This window comes from Myxine glutinosa, chromosome 5 (genome assembly GCF_964187855.1).
Source record: "Myxine glutinosa chromosome 5, kmMyxGlut1.1, whole genome shotgun sequence".
Taxonomy (NCBI): Eukaryota; Metazoa; Chordata; class Myxini; order Myxiniformes; family Myxinidae; genus Myxine; species Myxine glutinosa.
Window position 1 is genome coordinate 93,625,235 of NC_136265.1, and position 18,000 is coordinate 93,643,234.

The 18,000-nt window shown below is 43.9% G+C and overlaps 1 protein-coding gene across 8 annotated transcripts in view; it reads left to right on the top strand.

Annotated features, from left to right (window-relative positions):
• Positions 1-18,000, top strand: part of LOC137427351 (uncharacterized) — a 137,251-nt gene that overhangs the window by 55,778 nt on the left and 63,473 nt on the right. For 4 of the 8 annotated variants that reach the window (XM_078777136.1, XM_078777132.1, XM_078777133.1 and 1 more), the window contains one exon: positions 8,476-8,670. The exons of 3 other annotated variants lie outside the window; for them this stretch is intronic. In XM_078777136.1, coding sequence (XP_078633262.1) covers positions 8,487-8,670 — 184 coding nt within the window. In that variant the 5' untranslated portion in view covers positions 8,476-8,486. Of the gene's footprint in view, positions 1-8,473; positions 8,671-18,000 lie in introns of all 8 variants that reach the window. One more of the 8 variants, XM_078777135.1, reaches the window with a different exon arrangement.

Sequence of the window (18,000 nt, forward strand, 5' to 3'; positions counted from 1 at the left end):
GCGTACCGGGTTAGGCAGCTGACGGAGGAACAGCTCCCGGAACAGGAATGCCGGAGAGTGCTCGCCGAGCAGTGAAAGCATGTAGTCCATTCGCTCGGAAGGGCGCGTGTCGCCGAGCTCAGGCAGTTCGAGCAGGCGCCGTGCGCGTTCCGCCGATGGGAGGGCGAAAGCATCGAGGAGAAGCTTCTTAATCGCGCCGTATTTGTCAGCGGCTGGCGGGCTCTCGAGGAGGCTCAGGGCGCGGGCCGCGGTAGCCGAACCGAGCGCAGCTACCACATGGTGGAAGCGGGTGTCGTCGGCCGTGATGCCTCGCAGGGCGAACAGGGACTCCGCCTGTGCGAACCAAACCGCCGCGTGAGCCTCCCAGAAGGTAGGCAGTTTAAGGGCGACTGCCGTGTCCATGTCGGTAGGTCACCAATGAAGGAGCTGGGGCTCCCACGTCGATCGGAAGAATGGACGCGACAAAAAGCTGGAATTCATCCGAGTTGCTTTAATCAAATCAAACACTCAGGCACTCTGAAAACCCTTTTATCGGGCAGCAATATATATCTATTATCCCGGGGGGTTTGCCCAGGCCCGGCGCCAGGGGGCGTGGCCCAGCGTCCTGGCTGCGGCCTGGCAAGTTGAGGGCGAGCCTGCCCGGGCATGCCCGGGCGTCCCGACCGAGGCCTGGCAAGTTGAGCGCGGGCCTGCCCGGGCGTCCTGGACGAGCCCGGCATGGTGATCGCTCCGCGTCCTTGATAGGTGCAAGGCGATTGTGAAAACCCAGCGGCAGCCGCTACAGACGACCCTTTAATTCCTCCAAGACCCTTAAGACCACCAAGACCCTTGAAGACCCAAAATACCCTTAAAGACCCCGAAGATCCAATACACCCCAAAGACACAAAATACCCTTGAAGGCCCTGAGGCTCAAAAATACCTTGAACACTCAAATGGGCCAAAAGACCCAAAATACCCCGAAGACCCAAAAGACCCCGAAGACCCAAAACACCCCAAAGACCCTGAAGACCCAAAAGACTCTGAAGACCCAAATACCCAAAAGAACCCGAAGACCCAAAAGACCCCAAAAAACCCGAAGACCCAAAATACCCAAAAGACCCCGAAGTCCCAAAAGAGCCCGAAGACCCAAAATACCCAAAAGACCCCGAAGACCAAAAACACCCTGAAGACCCAAAAGACCCCGAAGACCCAACAGACCCCGAAGACCCAAAACACCATGAAGACCCAAAACACCCTGAAGACCAAAGACCCTTTCGACCCAAAATACCCTTAAATAACCCAAATAACCAAAATACCCCAAAGACTCTTGAAGACTCAGAGGAAACAAAAGACCTTTAAGACAAAAAGCCCCTGAAGACACCAAAGACCCAAAAGACCCCAAAGACACCGAAGATCCAAAATACCCCGAAGACCCAAATACCCTTAAATGCCGATAGGATCAAAAAACCCTGAAGATCCAAATGGCCATGAAGATCCAAAACACCATGAAGATCCAAAATACCGAAAAGACACGGAAATGGTCAAGGTTGGCTTTCTCTCTGAAACGACGTTTTGTGAGACGCGCAGAATGCGCCGAATCACGCTCGTCTCTATAATGTCTGGATCTCTGCCATCCAGTCATGTGTTTGCAGGACTCCACAACTCTCTCAATCCAACTCCAGACCAATCCCAATCTCATTCCCTTCTTTCCCACACTTTTTCTCTCACATTCTTCCTTTCTATCTCTTCTTCACCCACCCGATTAAAGTTAATTTCTGTAAAACTCTTCCTCCCCCCACGTTTCTTGCTTGGTTTGTGGGATTTCAACCTTCTCCAACACGGGTGCGTTGAGTTTGCAGGTTTCTTGTGGAATACTCGCCAACTGGCTTAAACAAAGCGCTATCGAGCTGCTTTGTAACTGAACACACCCCTGGAATGAGGGATAGCCAAGAGACATGTAACTGGTCATCAAACAACTGTGCACCTACCAATAAACAACAACAACCTTTCAGTGACGTTGACCTCTCAAAATTAATAACAACGGGGATGTATATTCTACCTTTGCATGTCGAACCTCCTTTTTCCCCGTTAAAAAAAAAAAAAAGATGGACATTTTTCTGTAGAATATATTTTAGCAAGATTACAGTCACGATGATCTGGTAATACAGGTTTGTGGGGGTGTGATAACGATCGAGAGGCATTCGAGAGATGAAACACATAACAAAAGAGAGAAGCGGCAGAGTCGTGCATAAAAGAAGTGTGGATCCGGTTTGCGCGGCGTGTGCGACGAAAGAGAAATTTTACACAAAGGGAGTTGTGGAGATTTCGGGTTTTAAACATCTTCGTGAGCAGAGGAAGAGTTGTGGAGATTTCTGGTTTTATACATCTTTGTGAGTGGAGGAAGAGTTTTATAGATTTCCTGGTTTTATCATCTTCGTGAGCAGAGGAAGAGTTGTGGAGATTTCGGGTTTTAAACATCTTCGTGAGTGGAGCAACAGTTGTGGAGATTTCTGGTTTTATACATCTTTGTGAGTGGAGGAAGAGTTTTATAGATTTCCTGGTTTTATCATCTTCGTGAGCAGAGGAAGAGTTGTGGAGATTTCTGGTTTTATACATCTTTGTGAGCAGAGGAAGAGTTGTGGAGATTTCTGGTTTTATACATCTTTGTGAGTGGAGGAAGAGTTTTATAGATTTCCTGGTTTTATCATCTTCGTGAGCCGAGGAAGAGTTGTGGAGATTTTGGGTTTTAAACATCTTCGTGAGTGGATCAACAGTTGTGGAGATTTCTGGTTTTATACATCTTTGTGAGTGGAGGAAGAGTTTTATAGATTTCCTGGTTTTATCATCTTCGTGAGTCGAGGAAGAGTTGTGGAGATTTCGGGTTTTAAACATCTTCGTGAGCAGAGGAAGAGTTGTGGTGATTTCAGGTTTTAAACATATTTGTGAGTGGGGGACGAGTTGTGGAGATTTCGGGTTTTAAACATCTTTGGAAGTAGGAGAAGAGTTGTGGAGATTTCAGGTTTTAAACATCTTCGTGAGTCGAGGAAGAGTTGTGGAGATTTCAGGTTTTAAACATCTTTGTGAGTAGAAGATTTGTGGAGATTTCGGGTTTTAAACATCTTCGGAAGTAGAGGAAGAGTTGTGGTGATTTCAGGTTTTAAACATATTTGTGAGTGGGGGACGAGTTGTGGAGATTTCGGGTTTTAAACATCTTTGGAAGTAGGAGAAGAGTTGTGGAGATTTCAGGTTTTAAACATCTTCGTGAGTCGAGGAAGAGTTGTGGAGATTTCGGGTTTTAAACATCTTCGTGAGTGGAGGAAGAATTGTGGAGATTTCGGGTTTTAAACATCTTCGTGAGTCGAGGAAGAGTTGTGGAGATTTCGGGTTTTAAACATCTTCGTGAGTGGAGGAAGAATTGTGGAGATGTCGGGTTTTAAACATCTTCGTGAGTCGAGGAAGAGTTGTGGAGATTTCAGGTTTTAAACATATTTGTGAGTGAGGGAAGAGTTGTGGAGATTTCGGGTTTTAAACTTCTTCATGAGTAGAGGAAGAGTTGTGAAGATTTCGGGTTCTAATCATCTTCGTGAGCAGAGGAAGAGTTGTGGAGATTTGGGGTTCTAATCATCTTCGTGAGTAGAGGAAGAGTTGTGGAGATTTCGGGTTTTAAATGTCCGTCAGTGGAGGAAGAGTTGTGGAGATTTGGGGTTCTTATCTTGGTGAGCAGAGGAAAAGTTGTGGAGATTTGGGGTTTTAATCACCTTCGTGAGCAGAGGATGAGTTGTGGAGATTTGGGGTTCTAATCATCTTCGTGAGTAGAGGAAGAGTTGTGGAGATTTGGGGTTTTAATCATCTTTGTGAGCAGAGGAAGAGTTGTGGAGATTTCGGGCTTTAATCGTCTTCGCGAGTCGAGGAAGAGTTGTGGAGATTTCGGGTTTTAAACATCTTCGTGAGTGGAGGAAGAATTGTGGAGATTTCGGGTTTTAAACATCTTCGTGAGTCGAGGAAGAGTTGTGGAGATTTCAGGTTTTAAACATATTTATGAGTGGGGGAAGAGTTGTGGAGATTTCGGGTTTTAAAATTCTTCATGAGTAGAGGAAGAGTTGTGAAGATTTCGGGTTCTAATCATCTTCGTGAGCAGAGGAAGAGTTGTGGAGATTTGGGGTTCTAATCATCTTCGTGAGTAGAGGAAGAGTTGTGGAGATTTGGGGTTTTAATCATCTTCGTGAGCAGAGGAAGAGTTGTGGAGATTTCGGGTTCTAATCATCTTCGTGAGTAGAGGAAGAGTTGTGGAGATTTGGGGTTTTAATCGTCTTCGTGAGCAGAGGAAGAGTTGTGGAGATTTCGGGTTTTAAACATCTTCATGAGCAGAGGAAGAGTTGAGATTTGGGGTTCTAATCATCTTCGTGAGCAGAGGAAGAGTTGTGGAGATTTGGGGTTTTAATCATCTTTGTGAGTGGAGGAAGTTGTGGAAATTTCGAGTTTTAAACATTTTGGTGAGTCGAGGAAGAGTTGTGGAGATTTTAGGTTTTAAACATCATTGTGAGAAGAGGAAGAGTTGTGGAAATTTCGATTTTTAAACATTTTGGTGAGTCGAGGAAGAGTTGTGGAGATTTTAGGTTTTAAACATCATTGTGATTAGAGGAAGAGTTGTGGAGATTTCGAGTTTTAAACATCATTGTGGTTAGAGGAAGAGTTGTGGAGATTTCGAGTTTTAAACATCATTGTGATTAGAGGAAGAGTTATGGAGATTTCGAGTTTTAAACAACTTTGAGTTGTGGAGATTTCGAGTTTTAAACATCATTGTGATTAGAGGAAGAGTTGTGGAGATTTCGAGTTTTAAACATCATTGTGATGAGGAAGAGTTGTGGAGATTTCGAGTTTTGAACATCATTGTGATTAGAGGAAGAGTTGTGGAGATTTCGAGTTTTAAACATCATTGTGATGAGGAAGAGTTGTGGAGATTTTGGGTTTTAAACATCATTGTGATGAGGAAGAGTTGTGGAGATTTCGAGTTTTAAACATCATTGTGATGAGGAAGAGTTGTGGAGATTTTGGGTTTTAAACATCATTGTGATGAAGAGTTGTGGAGATTTCGAGTTTTAAACATCATTGTGATGAGGAAAAGTTGTGGAGATTTCGAGTTTTGAACATCATTGTGATTAGAGGAAGAGTTGTGGAGATTTTGAATTTTAAACATCATTGTGATGAAGAGTTGTGGAGATTTTGGGTTTTAAACATCATTGTGATGAGGAAGAGTTGTGGAGATTTCGAGTTTATACATCATTGTGATGAGGAAGAGTTGTGGAGATTTTGGGTTTTAAACATCATTGTGATGAGGAAGAGTTGTGGATATTTCGAGTTTTAAACATCATTGTGATTAGAGGAAGAGTTGTGGAGATTTCGAGTTTTAAACATCATTGTGATTAGAGGAAGAGTTGTGGAGATTTCGAGTTTTAAACATCATTGTGATGAGGAAGAGTTGTGGAGATTTTGGGTTTTAAACATCATTGTGATGAGGAAGAGTTGTGGAGATTTCGAGTTTTAAACATCATTCTGATGAGGAAGAGTTGTGGAGATTTCGAGTTTTAAACATCATTGTGATTAGAGGAAGAGTTGTGGAGATTTCGAGTTTTAAACATCATTGTGATTAGAGGAAGAGTTGTGGAGATTTCGAGTTTTAAACATCATTGTGATTAGAGGAAGAGTTGTGGAGATTTCGAGTTTTAAACATCATTGTGATGAGGAAGAGTTGTGGAGATTTTGGGTTTTAAACATCATTGTGATTAGAGGAAGAGTTGTGGAGATTTCGAGTTTTAAACATCATTGTGATGAGGAAGAGTTGTGGAGATTTGGGGTTTCAAATATCTTCATGAGTAGCAATAAAGAAACAAGAAGACGTCATGCGGAGCACGATACTTGCAAAATCCGCCCAAGAAAAAAAAATTCCATTGATACAGCAAATTGTCCATTTCATCAAGATTAAAATTTACAATCTTGATCAAAGCTCGGGTCAACAGGAAGAAAAGTGACGATTTTTCAGATGAAAAATGATGATTATGCAAGGTTGACCCCGAGTTGACCTTTGACCTTTTGACCTCAAAAATAGTTAGTTTCCCTATTTAGTGACTCAATGTGCAAATGCTGTTCAATTTTCAAGTCAATCGGAGGAAAATTGAGCATTTTAAAAACTTGGCCTGTGTTGACCTTTTGGCCTATGTTGACCTCAAAAATAGTTGGTGGTTGAATTCAGTGACCATATATGTACATACTCTTAGAATTTCAAGTCGATCAAATGAAAATTGCTGATTTTAGAAATACGGCCTATGTTGACCTTTTGGCCTATTCACCGAAAATATAATTTGTGGTTGAATTCAGTGACCAGATATGCAAGTCATCTTCAAATTTCAAGTCAATCCGATGAAAATTGAGGATTTTAGAAATTTGGCCTATGTTGACCTTTTGGCCTATGTTGACCTCAAAAATACTTGGTGGTTGAATTCAGTGACCAGATATGCAAGTCCTCTTCAAATTTCAAGTCAATCCGATGAAAATTGAGGATTTTAGAAATTTGGCCTATGTTGACTTTTTGGCCTATGTTGACCTCAAAAATACTTGGTGGTTGAATTTAGTGACCGGATATGCAAGTCCTCTTCAAATTTCAAGTCAATCCGATGAAAATTGAGGATTTTAGAAATTTAGCAAAGTTGGTGACCTTTGGCCTATTTGACCTTTTGACCCCAAAAACAATAGGCTACTCGATTGGGACGACCTATACAACTTGGTGAAGTTTCGTGACGATCGGTTTAGAATTGTAACCTGTCGGCCGGTGACAAACGGACGGACAGACAGACAGAACCACAAACGCAACCGACCAATATACTTGAAAAATCTTCGATTTTACAACTAACAAAGTTTCTTCACTCGATATCTGCGATCGACTTGGCCCACGATATGCGTGTTTTTCAGACCACCACGTGACCAGTGGTGGATTTAGTCATTTAGTGGTCCCATGCAACACACAAGTGGCCCAGTGGCAGTTTTCATTACTTGGAGCCCTGTCTCAAGTTCCGACATTGCATAATTGAAAAAAATCTCTTCAAAGACAAAAAAAATCTCCGTGTGGTTAAATCTTATGATTTCAACTTCAATCAATTTCATTCAACTTTCAACTTGATTGATGTTTAAACTTGAATCATGTTATTTTGCCAGAATGCGTGAATGTCTTGCCACTCAAACTGGTGTCTGCAGGGGAGCATGGCTTCGCTCACAAGGGATTATGGCGAATGATATTTCCTTTTTTTTATCACGTCGAAGATTGCTGTTATAGTTTTGATCAGATTTTTGCCATGATCAGATTATTTTGCGATTGTGACGGAACATTTAGTAGATTGCGTACTTCCGGTCCTGGGCAACATCTGAGAGTGGAGGCAGCATGTTGCCCACAAGCCATAGATTGGCAACCCCATCTCAAGGCGATCATGCCAGCCCATAATCACAATGTAGGAAACATATTTACTACAATATAAACTCTGCTCATGTCTCTGTGCTGTTCTCCCCATTTTTTTTCAGTGAAATGATGTCGATACAATATATTGAATCAATGTGTGGTTATTCCAGCAGAGGCATGATGGACTAAGTTGTCTCCTGCATCAAAGTTTCTTGCAAGACTTACCTAAAACGTTGTTGACCTTTCCGCACCATGGGGAAGGTATTGGAGCAAATGAACCATCACGTCAATTAATTTAAGATGCCTGTATGAATTTGCAATGGGAAAATCATGGTGTAAAAATTTGTTGGCATTATTTGAGGGATTTGCTGATTGGGAAGACGAAGCAAGTGCAGGAGGTGTAGCAACTTAGACTTCTGGAAGGCATTTCATAAATTGCTAAATAAGAGGCTTTTATTTGGTGTCAGATGTGGCAGAGTCTTCAGTACAGAGGCTGAATGGAGCAAGAACTGTTTGTTTTTTTTTGGCATAGTCTGCAGGGCAATGCTGTCTGCAACCAGCGTTTGTCTATCCGGTGTGTGGTATGTATGTATGTCCCTTCTGCTGGCATTTTGTGGGTTTATTCCCTTGAAAATTCGTTTTCTCCACAACTGTTAGTCTGATTGACATTACATTTTCACCGTAGGAGTGCCTCTGCTTTTCGAATTTTTAAAAAGTATGACATCATAGGTCACGTGGTACGGGTGCCATGTTGGAAAAAAAACAAAAACTTTCCACCTGTGTATCTCCAAAAGCTCTCAATGGAAAAAATTGAAACGTGGCTCATTGTAAAGTATTCCCCAGGTACTGCAACATGTACAATCTATTTTTTGGGTGTCATAACATGTGCGATGTGTGTGGTGAAAGTTTAAGGTACTGTAACTGATTTAGGGAGAGCATATAAGGTCTCAAGTACATAGGTACTTCACATGTAGGTACGGTGTGGGATCAAGGTACTGAGAGTGGAGCACACATCAGGAAGAGTGGTATGTCTTTTTGCCTCTCTGTAGGTTCACCCACGATGTACGCTCAAGATGGCTGTTGGAAGGATTCCTGTGGTGTGCAGCCAGAATTGGAGCAGCAGACTGCGCTCGTTTGCGGACAGAAGGTTGAGGAGCTGAAAGGATCTTCTGAGATTCGGCAGATAAAAATAGAGGATGTGAACTCCTTTCGTCTGGAAGAGGAGCAAAGCGACCAGCCGAATGGTGAGTTGTGTGATCGACATCACTTCAGATGGGATCTGTGTTTGTTTGGTGCCCAGTTCTTTTTTTGTTTACCTGATCGAGGCTCTTGGAAGACCGAGAGGAAGGGAATACAATTTATCATAAAATGTTGGAGCGGAATGGAAGGGAATAAAATTGGAAAATGGGAAACAACAACAGCAGAGTCGATGTGAGACTGAGATGAAGGGCAGGGGGGGAGGACACATGGGGGTGAAGAAGCTGCACATAAATTGAATGAAACCCAAGAAGAAGTGGAAGGAAAAAGTGGGGATGTAACATAAAATCAACAAACGAACAAACAATCGAAAAGAGGTGAGGGAGTGGGGGAAAAAATTTCAATGACGTGTGAAAAGGGATTGCTTTGTAATGGAGTAATTTGGGATGGAAAAGATCATGGGTGGATGGGGGGATCATCTGAAATGATGGTGAACAGCTGTTTTGAAGTCTTGGAGGGAAGAATAAAATTGAAGAGAATGTGGAAGTTGTTTCCGCAGGTGGTTAAAAAAGAGGAATTAAAGAGTGGAGGTGAGCAGTGATTCTGGTTTTGAGATTTTCACCAGAATGGGGTTGCCGCTGGACCGCTTGCGTCCTGCAGACACCTGAGTTGCACTCCATTAAACTACCGATGGCGGCTTTGTTAGTGGATAACAGTTGAAGTATGCGAAGGAAGGACTTTCCACAATGGAGGGTACCCAATCTTTCTTTGCAGGCCAACACAAAAATGTGGTTTCCCCCAATAAAGGTCATAGCTGATAGTGAGACACAAATGTTTGAGTCACTGAACTTCTTCACGAGGATTGTTAAGAAAGGAGATGGGATGGTTTGCCAGAATGTCCTTCTGGAGAGAAGAGTGTGAGATTTGGCAGAATGGAAAGACAAATTCCAATTGTTTGAGCTGCTTGTGATTCTGTAAAGGTCTGAAGAGAGGGAAGAGACTGCTCCCTGTCTCTCTGAAGGATGAGGGATGTCACAGCAGAGGGTGATGTCTTCAACAAAGAGATGAAGAGGATTTTCCTCAACATTCAGAGAGATTGTTGCTGAAGAATAGGACTGGGCCCAGCACACTGCCTTGGGGAAATCCAGCCTTGACAGGGACAGGAGATGAAAGGATTCCATTGAGAGGTACGCGGTTGCTATGATAGTATAATTCAAAAATCGATGTGTGAAGGTTGCTTTGGATTTGATAGACAAAGAGTTTGGAGACCAAGGTGTGGTTTCCAGAGTGCCAGACTGGATTGAAACCTCGACATGTGCCGAGAGAGTCAGCCCTGATCTCATGTGGGACTTTAAAGTATTGGAACAGTGAAGTGAAATTTTTATTATTGCTATATACTCAAGAAATTTGGATTTGAGATCAAAAGGTGAATATGAGGAAAGAGCTGTTATTTTCTAACAGCCTAACAGCTGTTCTTGGTATTTCTATGCATCTATCATAATCATACTCTTGCTTAACACTCCTCACCATCACCCTCACACTCCTCCCTCCAGGTCTTTAAAACAGCTGTTCACCACCATCTCTTATCTTCCCCCATCCAAAACCTTGATCTTTTCTACCCCCACTAATTCACCCCAGATCCACCTCGTTTGAAATTCCAACTTCTTTCCTGGAAGTCCTGGCAGTGTCCATATGTTTTATACCTCTCCCACCCCCCCCCCCCCTTCCCATGCCTCCCCCCCAAAGCCCTCTCCCTCCCACAGTTCTCTCGATGTCTCCATGTCTCTCGGTCCCTGCTCTCAAATGTTGTGTTTGTGTCCTTCCCCCTCTCTCCCCATCTTGTCTACCGCTCCCGATGTTATTTGTTTTATGTGTCTGTTTGGCTTTCTGTGTGATTAATGTTTGCTCTTTCACGAGCCTCGATCTTGTATACAAAAAAAAACAAAAAAAACAAATGCATCCTCCTCTCCCTCTTCCTTTATGGGATGGACCTCAGACATCCAGGGCCTTCACAATAACCTGACATCTCTCCATACAGACTGCAACTGACAAACCACACATAATCTAATTAACAGAAACCTTCCTCCATCAAGACGTTGCTGATTCCTTAGTTTCTCTTCCTGGTTACTCACATCCCCAGTATGATATATCTGAGCCTCATCCTGGTGGAGCTGCTGCTCTCTTTATCAAAAACTCAATTCATTACTCTCCCTCACTCCACCACACCCCCAGGAGTACCGATGGCTGTGGCTTCCTCTCTGCTCCCACCTTTTGTTCACATGTATGTTGCACCGTTGACCAAACAGTGATGACTCCATTTACATCTTGCTCACCGACAACATGGACCAATTTCTATCCACTCATCCCAACTCTTCCTCATTTGATGATTTCAATTGTCATCATGCCAGCTGGCTGGGTGTGGGTACCTCTCGCACCAGATATAGCACCTCAGCAAAGGACTTCTGTGACTCATTGGGACGAACATCTGTCAATTTCCTGACCAGAATCTCAGTCAACGGTACATCTTCTCTTCTAGATTTGGTTGTGACCAATTTCCCTGCAAATGTCTGCCGTTCTTCTTCTGCTCCAATCGGTTTATCTGATCATATGCGTGTTAAACTGGAATCTCTGGCCGTTCTCAGAGAGCCGCCTTCGTGCCAATCAGTCTGTCATTTCACTCAGCCTGACTGGCAGGGACTTCAAGCAGCCTTCAGACTCCAAGACTGCTCTCCCATTTCCACTGTATCTGAAGTCAACTCATCCTGAGAATTCTTCCAAAGTAAATTGCTCTCTCTCATGCACAGATTTATCCGATCATGTTTTCAGTTGATGTACCCTTCCTCTCATCCATGGTACACTTGTGGTGAGGCAGTTGCCCTGAACATAACATGCCTTTGCCTCATGGAAGTCAAATCCAAATGAAGGCAATCTCAGTTCCTTCCACAAAGCTCGGAAGAAGTGTGTGTCTACCCTCAGGAGAGCCAGGAAACAATACCTCTCAAATCTCAAGATTGAACACTCAAACCTATCTCCCTCCTTCAAAGCCTGGTGAGCGTCTCATTAAGACTGTGTCTGGTGTTTGTTCCCCCTCCATCACCTCCCTTACCTCAAATAACTCCACAGCCGGCACTGCTCGTGAAAAGGCTGAATGCCTCAACTCTGTGTTTGCTTTGAAATATTGTGTCCCAAACCCATCGCTTTCTGTGCCCACCTTCCCCAGTCCCACCCAGCTGCTCCTGGACTCTGGGTCCTCCTTTCCCGATGAGGTGGAGAAGTTTCTGTCAAACCTCGACTCTGATTCTGCAACTGGACCAGACGGCATCAGCTCATGTGTCCAAAAAGCCTGCTCTGCCGCTCTGTCACACCCTCTCTCTGTTCTAGTCACCCTCTCTTTTGCTCAAGGTCATCTGCCATCTGCTTGAAAATCAGCCAACATTACCGCTTTACACAAAAATAGGGCAATACCCCCCGGGCGCTCTCCTGGTAGAATAAAGCAGTCCACGACACTGACTAAAACGTATTTTAAACAGTATCATGGTATTTTAAACCTATTTCAATGGTTGCTAGGAGACAGCGCAGCATGTAGAATCATACTAACGTAATCACAAGACTATAAATAAATTTAAAAATACCTATTTTGGGGGGGCAAACCCCCCCATAGGTCGCCTTAAACCCCGTTTTTTAAAATGCCGGGAACAAATGTTGGTACATCACGGGTGATGAATGGAACGTTGTGGTCAAACTTCATCGTAATTGTATGTGTTAGTTTCTGAGATTAAAGCAAATACCTATTTTGGGGAGCAACCCCCTCCCTCCCTCCCTCCCTCCCTCCCCCCCTCCAGACAGATCAGAGCCGTCTCCCTTCACATATATTGAGCTTTCCATCCAGTCTGGCATCCTACACAGTTGACCAAACTCTCTTCTTATCCCTCTCCAAGGCAATCACTACTCATGGCTCGTGGACTTCCTCTCCTGTCATCGTCAACTCGTGGCTCTCAATGGAACTCTCTCATCTAATCTTCCTGTCCAGGCTGGAATTCTTCAAGGCAGTGGTCTTTGCTTTTTCTAATCTTCATCATTGATCTCTCCCACTCTCTGGAAAACCCTCTATCTTTTTACTGATGACTCCATCCTCTGCTGTACCATCTCTCATCCCTCACATCGACGGGCAGCCTCTTCACTCTCTGCAGACCTGGATAAAATCACAAACTGGTCAAACACGTGGAACATGTCTCAATCCTGACAAATCTGATACTCACTATGTCTCTCCGAAAAAACCGCCTGGAAATTGAAGAAGTTCTGTCACTCAAACTTTTGGGTCTCACTATATGCCATGATCTTTCCTGTGAAAGCCACATTTCCAAGCCGGCCTCCAAAGCCAGCTGCAGACTGGGCATCCTCCAGCATGCGAAGTCCTTCCTTGGCACTACTGAGCTACACCACTTAGAAAGCTTTCAACCACCGCTTGATGGAGCATTGCTCTCCCCTCTGGGCTGGTCCTGCCTCACACCTATCTCAGCTTCATGCAAGTTTTGACATTATTTTGGTGTCTCAATCTCTTTTTTCCCATTAGAAAACACATTCTCATCGATATTTCAGTATTTATAACAATAACAAGTACAAAAAGTTTTAATTAAATCAAAAGCCGCGTCGATGTTACACAATGCCTAGATGCAGCGTTGCCTATAACGTCGATGTTATAGGCACAGGACATTCCTATTGATTCGATTACTTGATGTTATTTTTGTGCAAAGTGAAAATATATCTCGGCGATTTCCCGTGTGTGGCGACGAATTTTTAATATATCTCGGCATTTTCCCGTCTGCTATTTCAGGCGGTGTATGACTGACCATGCCGCGATTTAAAATATATAAATCTCGGCAATTTCCCGTGTGTGGCGACATGTGAACGAAGCTATGCTCCTCTCCACATTATTGTGACGACGTATAAATTAAATATTTCATCGTGACGATTGTCATCAAATGGACGAATTTTTAATATATCTCGGCATTTTCCCGTCTGTTATTTCAGGCGGTGTATGACTGACCATGCCGCGATTAAAAAAAAAAAAAAATCTCAATGGACTTGAAGTTACAGGCCTTTGAGAATTCATTTCGTTCTATAAAGGGCAACTTTCATCGGATTTTCTTCCCGTTTTTTTTCAACCGAGTCTAAAACTATGTTAGCGACTGTGAAAAATGAAATGATATATCGAATTTGATTTGAAATAAAACTGTGTGAGAGAGGAAGACACTATGGGCCTACAAAACTGGCCTCAAAGCTATGCGAGTTAATAAAATGGTGGATATTTGTTTATATGAAGGCTCTCCCAGAATGGGTGGAGCTATGGTTCCCAGAATGGGTGGAGCTTTGAGGTTTTGTCTTCTCTGCAAGAACAAGAAGAACAAGAAGAAGAAGAACAACAACAGCAGAGGGCACTCTATGAGCAGCGTCTGCGCCGCGGCTAAAAATATATTGCAAGCACACATTAGAAATGCACTTTGTAAGAATTTTTGTGCAAACTACAAGGAAAGACATCTTTCATCTGCGGAGCAGGCGAGTTACTGTTACCAAGCCATGGCCCTTCAGCTGCTGGTGAATGATCAACAGTTATTCACCCAGGGTGTGGTGTAATGATGCCATCAAGAGCCAATCACAGTTGTCGATCACTCAAGAGCCTGTCTCGACCCCATCCAGTAAGAGGCATGACAACCCAGACAATGCTGAGACCTGGGAGACTTTAACTGTGCATTATTTGGGCATCTGGAAGTCTCTGCGATCACCCTGTTATCACTGGTTGACATAAAAAGAGCTGTATTATAATAATTGTTTGATCATACTTTTTCCTTCATACTTTTTTTGTAGATCGCTGAAAATGGTGTCCTGTTTGCATGCATGGTGTTGTGGTGGCATGCATGATGTTGGTGTCCTGTTTTCTGAGGAGTTTGTCGACAGTGTGATGAGTGTGATTAGAGTGAGTGAAAGGTTGATGATGGTGAAAATGATGATTGGAGAGCTCTTGGTGAACGTCATCTCGGGATATGCTCCCCAGGTCGGTCGGAGCGATGAAGAGAAGGACAAGTTGTGGTGTGCGATAGAGAAGCTGATGGAAAACGTGAAAGATGAGGAAGTTGTTGTGGTAGGGGGAGACCTAAATGGACATGTGGGAAGGAGTATAGACTGTTTTGAGGGAGTTCATGGGGGTTATGGATATAGTGTGAAGAATGGAGGAGGTGTAAGGATTTTGGAGTTTGTTGATTTGGAATACTCGGTTACAGAAAGAGGAGAGTAAGCTTATTACATACACGTCAGGTGGGTCGACGACAACCCTTGATCACCTGATGGTGTGTAAGCGAGATAGGGGGTACCTCTGGGACACAAAGGTGATCCCGGGGGAGGAGGCTGTTTCACAGCACCACTTGGTTGTCTGCGAGGAGAGCTCGGCGGGTGAAGTACCACCCGAGAATGAAGGTGTGGAGGTTGAAAGAGGTGACGGTGAGGGAGCCATTAAAAGAGAGGCTGAGTGTGGTAGAGTATGGTAGAGGATGATGTGGTTGAGCATGAAAATGGTTGGAAGTCAATGAACGATAGTCTGTTGGGAGCCATTGGTGAGGTATGTGGATGGACAAAAGGACCACCGAGGCACTCGGAAACATGGTGGTGGGATGATGAAGTTGGAAAGAGGATTGACGGGAAGAGGAAGAAGTTCAAGGAGTGGCAGAAGGCAAAGGGTACGGGAGCAGAAAAAGCAGAGCATGAAAGTTATAAGGCAGCCAAAAGGCTGCAAAGAAAGAGGTAGCAAAGGCACAGGAGGCATGTTGGAAAATGTTCGGAGCACGCTTGGATTCAGAAGAGGGTCAGAGAGCGGTATTCAGGATTGCAAAGCAGATAGCAAAATAGGTGTGATGTGATGGGGGTGAGTTGCTTGAAGGATGAGTTAGGACAAATCGTTGTGGACCCAGATGGAATTAAAGGAAGATTGAAGAGATATATGGAAATGCTGTTGAATGCAGATAATGAATGGGATGGCAACATAGAGAGTAACCCAGTTTTAGGACCGGCAGAGAAGATAATTGAGAAGGAAGTTGAGGAAGTGATAAAATCAATGAAGAGAAGAAAAGCGGGAGGGCCGACGGAAGTTGTGGAAGATATGTTGAAGGCAGCGGGAAGTTGGGGTGTGAAGAGAATGACAGAGATCTGTAATCTGGCGGTGAAAGAAGGCCGCATTCCAGTGGATTGGGAACTGAGAACCCTTGTCCCTCTATACAAGGGGAAAGGTGACCCTCTGGACTGTGGCTCGTATCAAGCGATAAAGTTATTGTAGCATGGACTGAAGGTATTGGAAAGGGTGTTGGAGAGGAGGATGAGGAAGAAGGTGAAGATCGACGAAAAGCAGTTTGGATTTATGCCAGGAAGAGGAACGACAGACGCACTTTTTATTGTGAGGCAGTTGCAGGAGAAGTACATGGAGAAAAGGAAGAAGTTGTTTCTTGGGTTTGTTGATCTGGAGAAAGCATTTGATCTATAGGGTTCACGTGAAGTAGTGACATGGGCATTGAGGAAGTTAGGAGTGGAGGAATGGTTGATCAGAGTAGTGATGGCAATGTACAAAAGAGTGTGCACAGCTTCAAGGACGAAGGACAGGAACAGTGGTGAGTTTGAGGTGAAGCTGGGAGTGAGTGCATCAGGGGTCAGTACTAAGTCCACTACTATTCATAGCTGTGATGGAGGTGCTGGCTCGGAATGTAAAGGAGGGTTTACCTTGGGAGTTGTTGTATTCAGAAGATCTGGTGTTGATTGCAGAAAGTATGGATGGACTGAAGGAGAAAATGAACAAGTGGAAGGAATGTATGGAGACAAAAGGTCTGAAGGTTAATATCGGAAAAACGAAGGTGATGGCAAGTGGTAAAGCATGTGGTGAGGTGGAAAGAACTGGGAAGTGTCTGTGTGCTGTGTGCAGGAAGGGTGTCGGAGTGAACTCCATTCAATGTACAATGTATGCAGAGTGGGGTCATCAATAATGTAGTGGTCTGATGACCCTCTCAGATGACCCTTAACCAGTGTGTCAGCTACATTCAAGTGTAAGGTATGCACAGAGGGAGCTGCAGATGGAGGAAATGTTGAGTTGGATCTTGGGGACGGCATGAAGCTGGAAGGTGTGAAAACATTTTGCTACCTTGGAGACATGCTGAATGGAGAAGGTGGATCAGATTCGGCAATGGTTGCTTGAGTGAAATGTGCATGGAAGAAGTTTTGGGAACAGAGTGGCGTGCTGATGAGGGTAGTGTCGTTGAAGCTGAAGGGAAAGGTGTATGCTGCATGTGTGAGAAGCGTTATGATTTATGGGAGCGAGACATGGGTAATGAATGTAGAGCAGCAACGAAGGCTGGAAAGGGTGGAAATGCGAATGGTTCGGTGGATGTGTGGAGTGTCGTTGAGAGAGAGGAAGCCAAATGATGAATTGCGAAAGATGATGGGGATAGAGCCTGTGATGGATGCTGTGAAGAGAAACAGGTTGAGATGGTTTGGTCCTGTGTTGAGGAAGGATGAAAGTGACTGGTTGAGAAGAGTGAGGGAAATTAATGCAGAAGGAAGTGGAGGACGGGGAAGACCGAGAAAGACTTGGCTGAAGGTGGTGGAAGAAGAAATGCGGGCTCGGGGGTTAACAAGGGGAGATGCAGAAAATAGGGCAAAATGGAGAAGATTGTCATGGGGACCGCAAGGCAAACCCCTGCTCTGACAGGGAATATGGCCTTAAAATGCCTGTTGTTGTTGTTGCTGAAAATCCCTCCACGAATCCCTGGGTTCCATGGACTGCACTTTGGGAACCACTAGCTAAGATGGAATGCTGTTCTGTGGAGGTACCCAGGTTGTCTTCAATCTTCATTTTGTGTGTAACACTTGGCTCTTGGTTTGTAGCATTGTTGGAAGTCCGGCTTTGCTGCTGATGCAGGATGGAGGAGGAATTTTTTAAATTATTGGGATGGTGCACACATGATGAATTAAATGCATGCAAAAAAACCAGGGTGGCGGTTAAAACCACTCCTGAGCTTTTCTCCACCTTCTGACTATTTTGGTCCTTTCCACTCCACTTATCATATGTCCACATGTCTTAGCTTTGGCTGCTTCATTTCATTCTCTGCATTTGTCAATCTGTTAACCTGCCACACTCTGTCATTTAGTTTTCAATGAGTGTTGACTTTCGAGACTACAACATCAACTCGTTGCAAGTTAGATCGCAATTGTATGTGATTTGCCAAAAAAAAATCCAGGTTGGGGAGAAAATCTTCTCTATTTTCCTTTGTCTACATTTTTCTTGCCTTGTTAATTTTGTTGGTTGTGATTTTATGTGATGTTGAAATTCACACTGAAGTTGT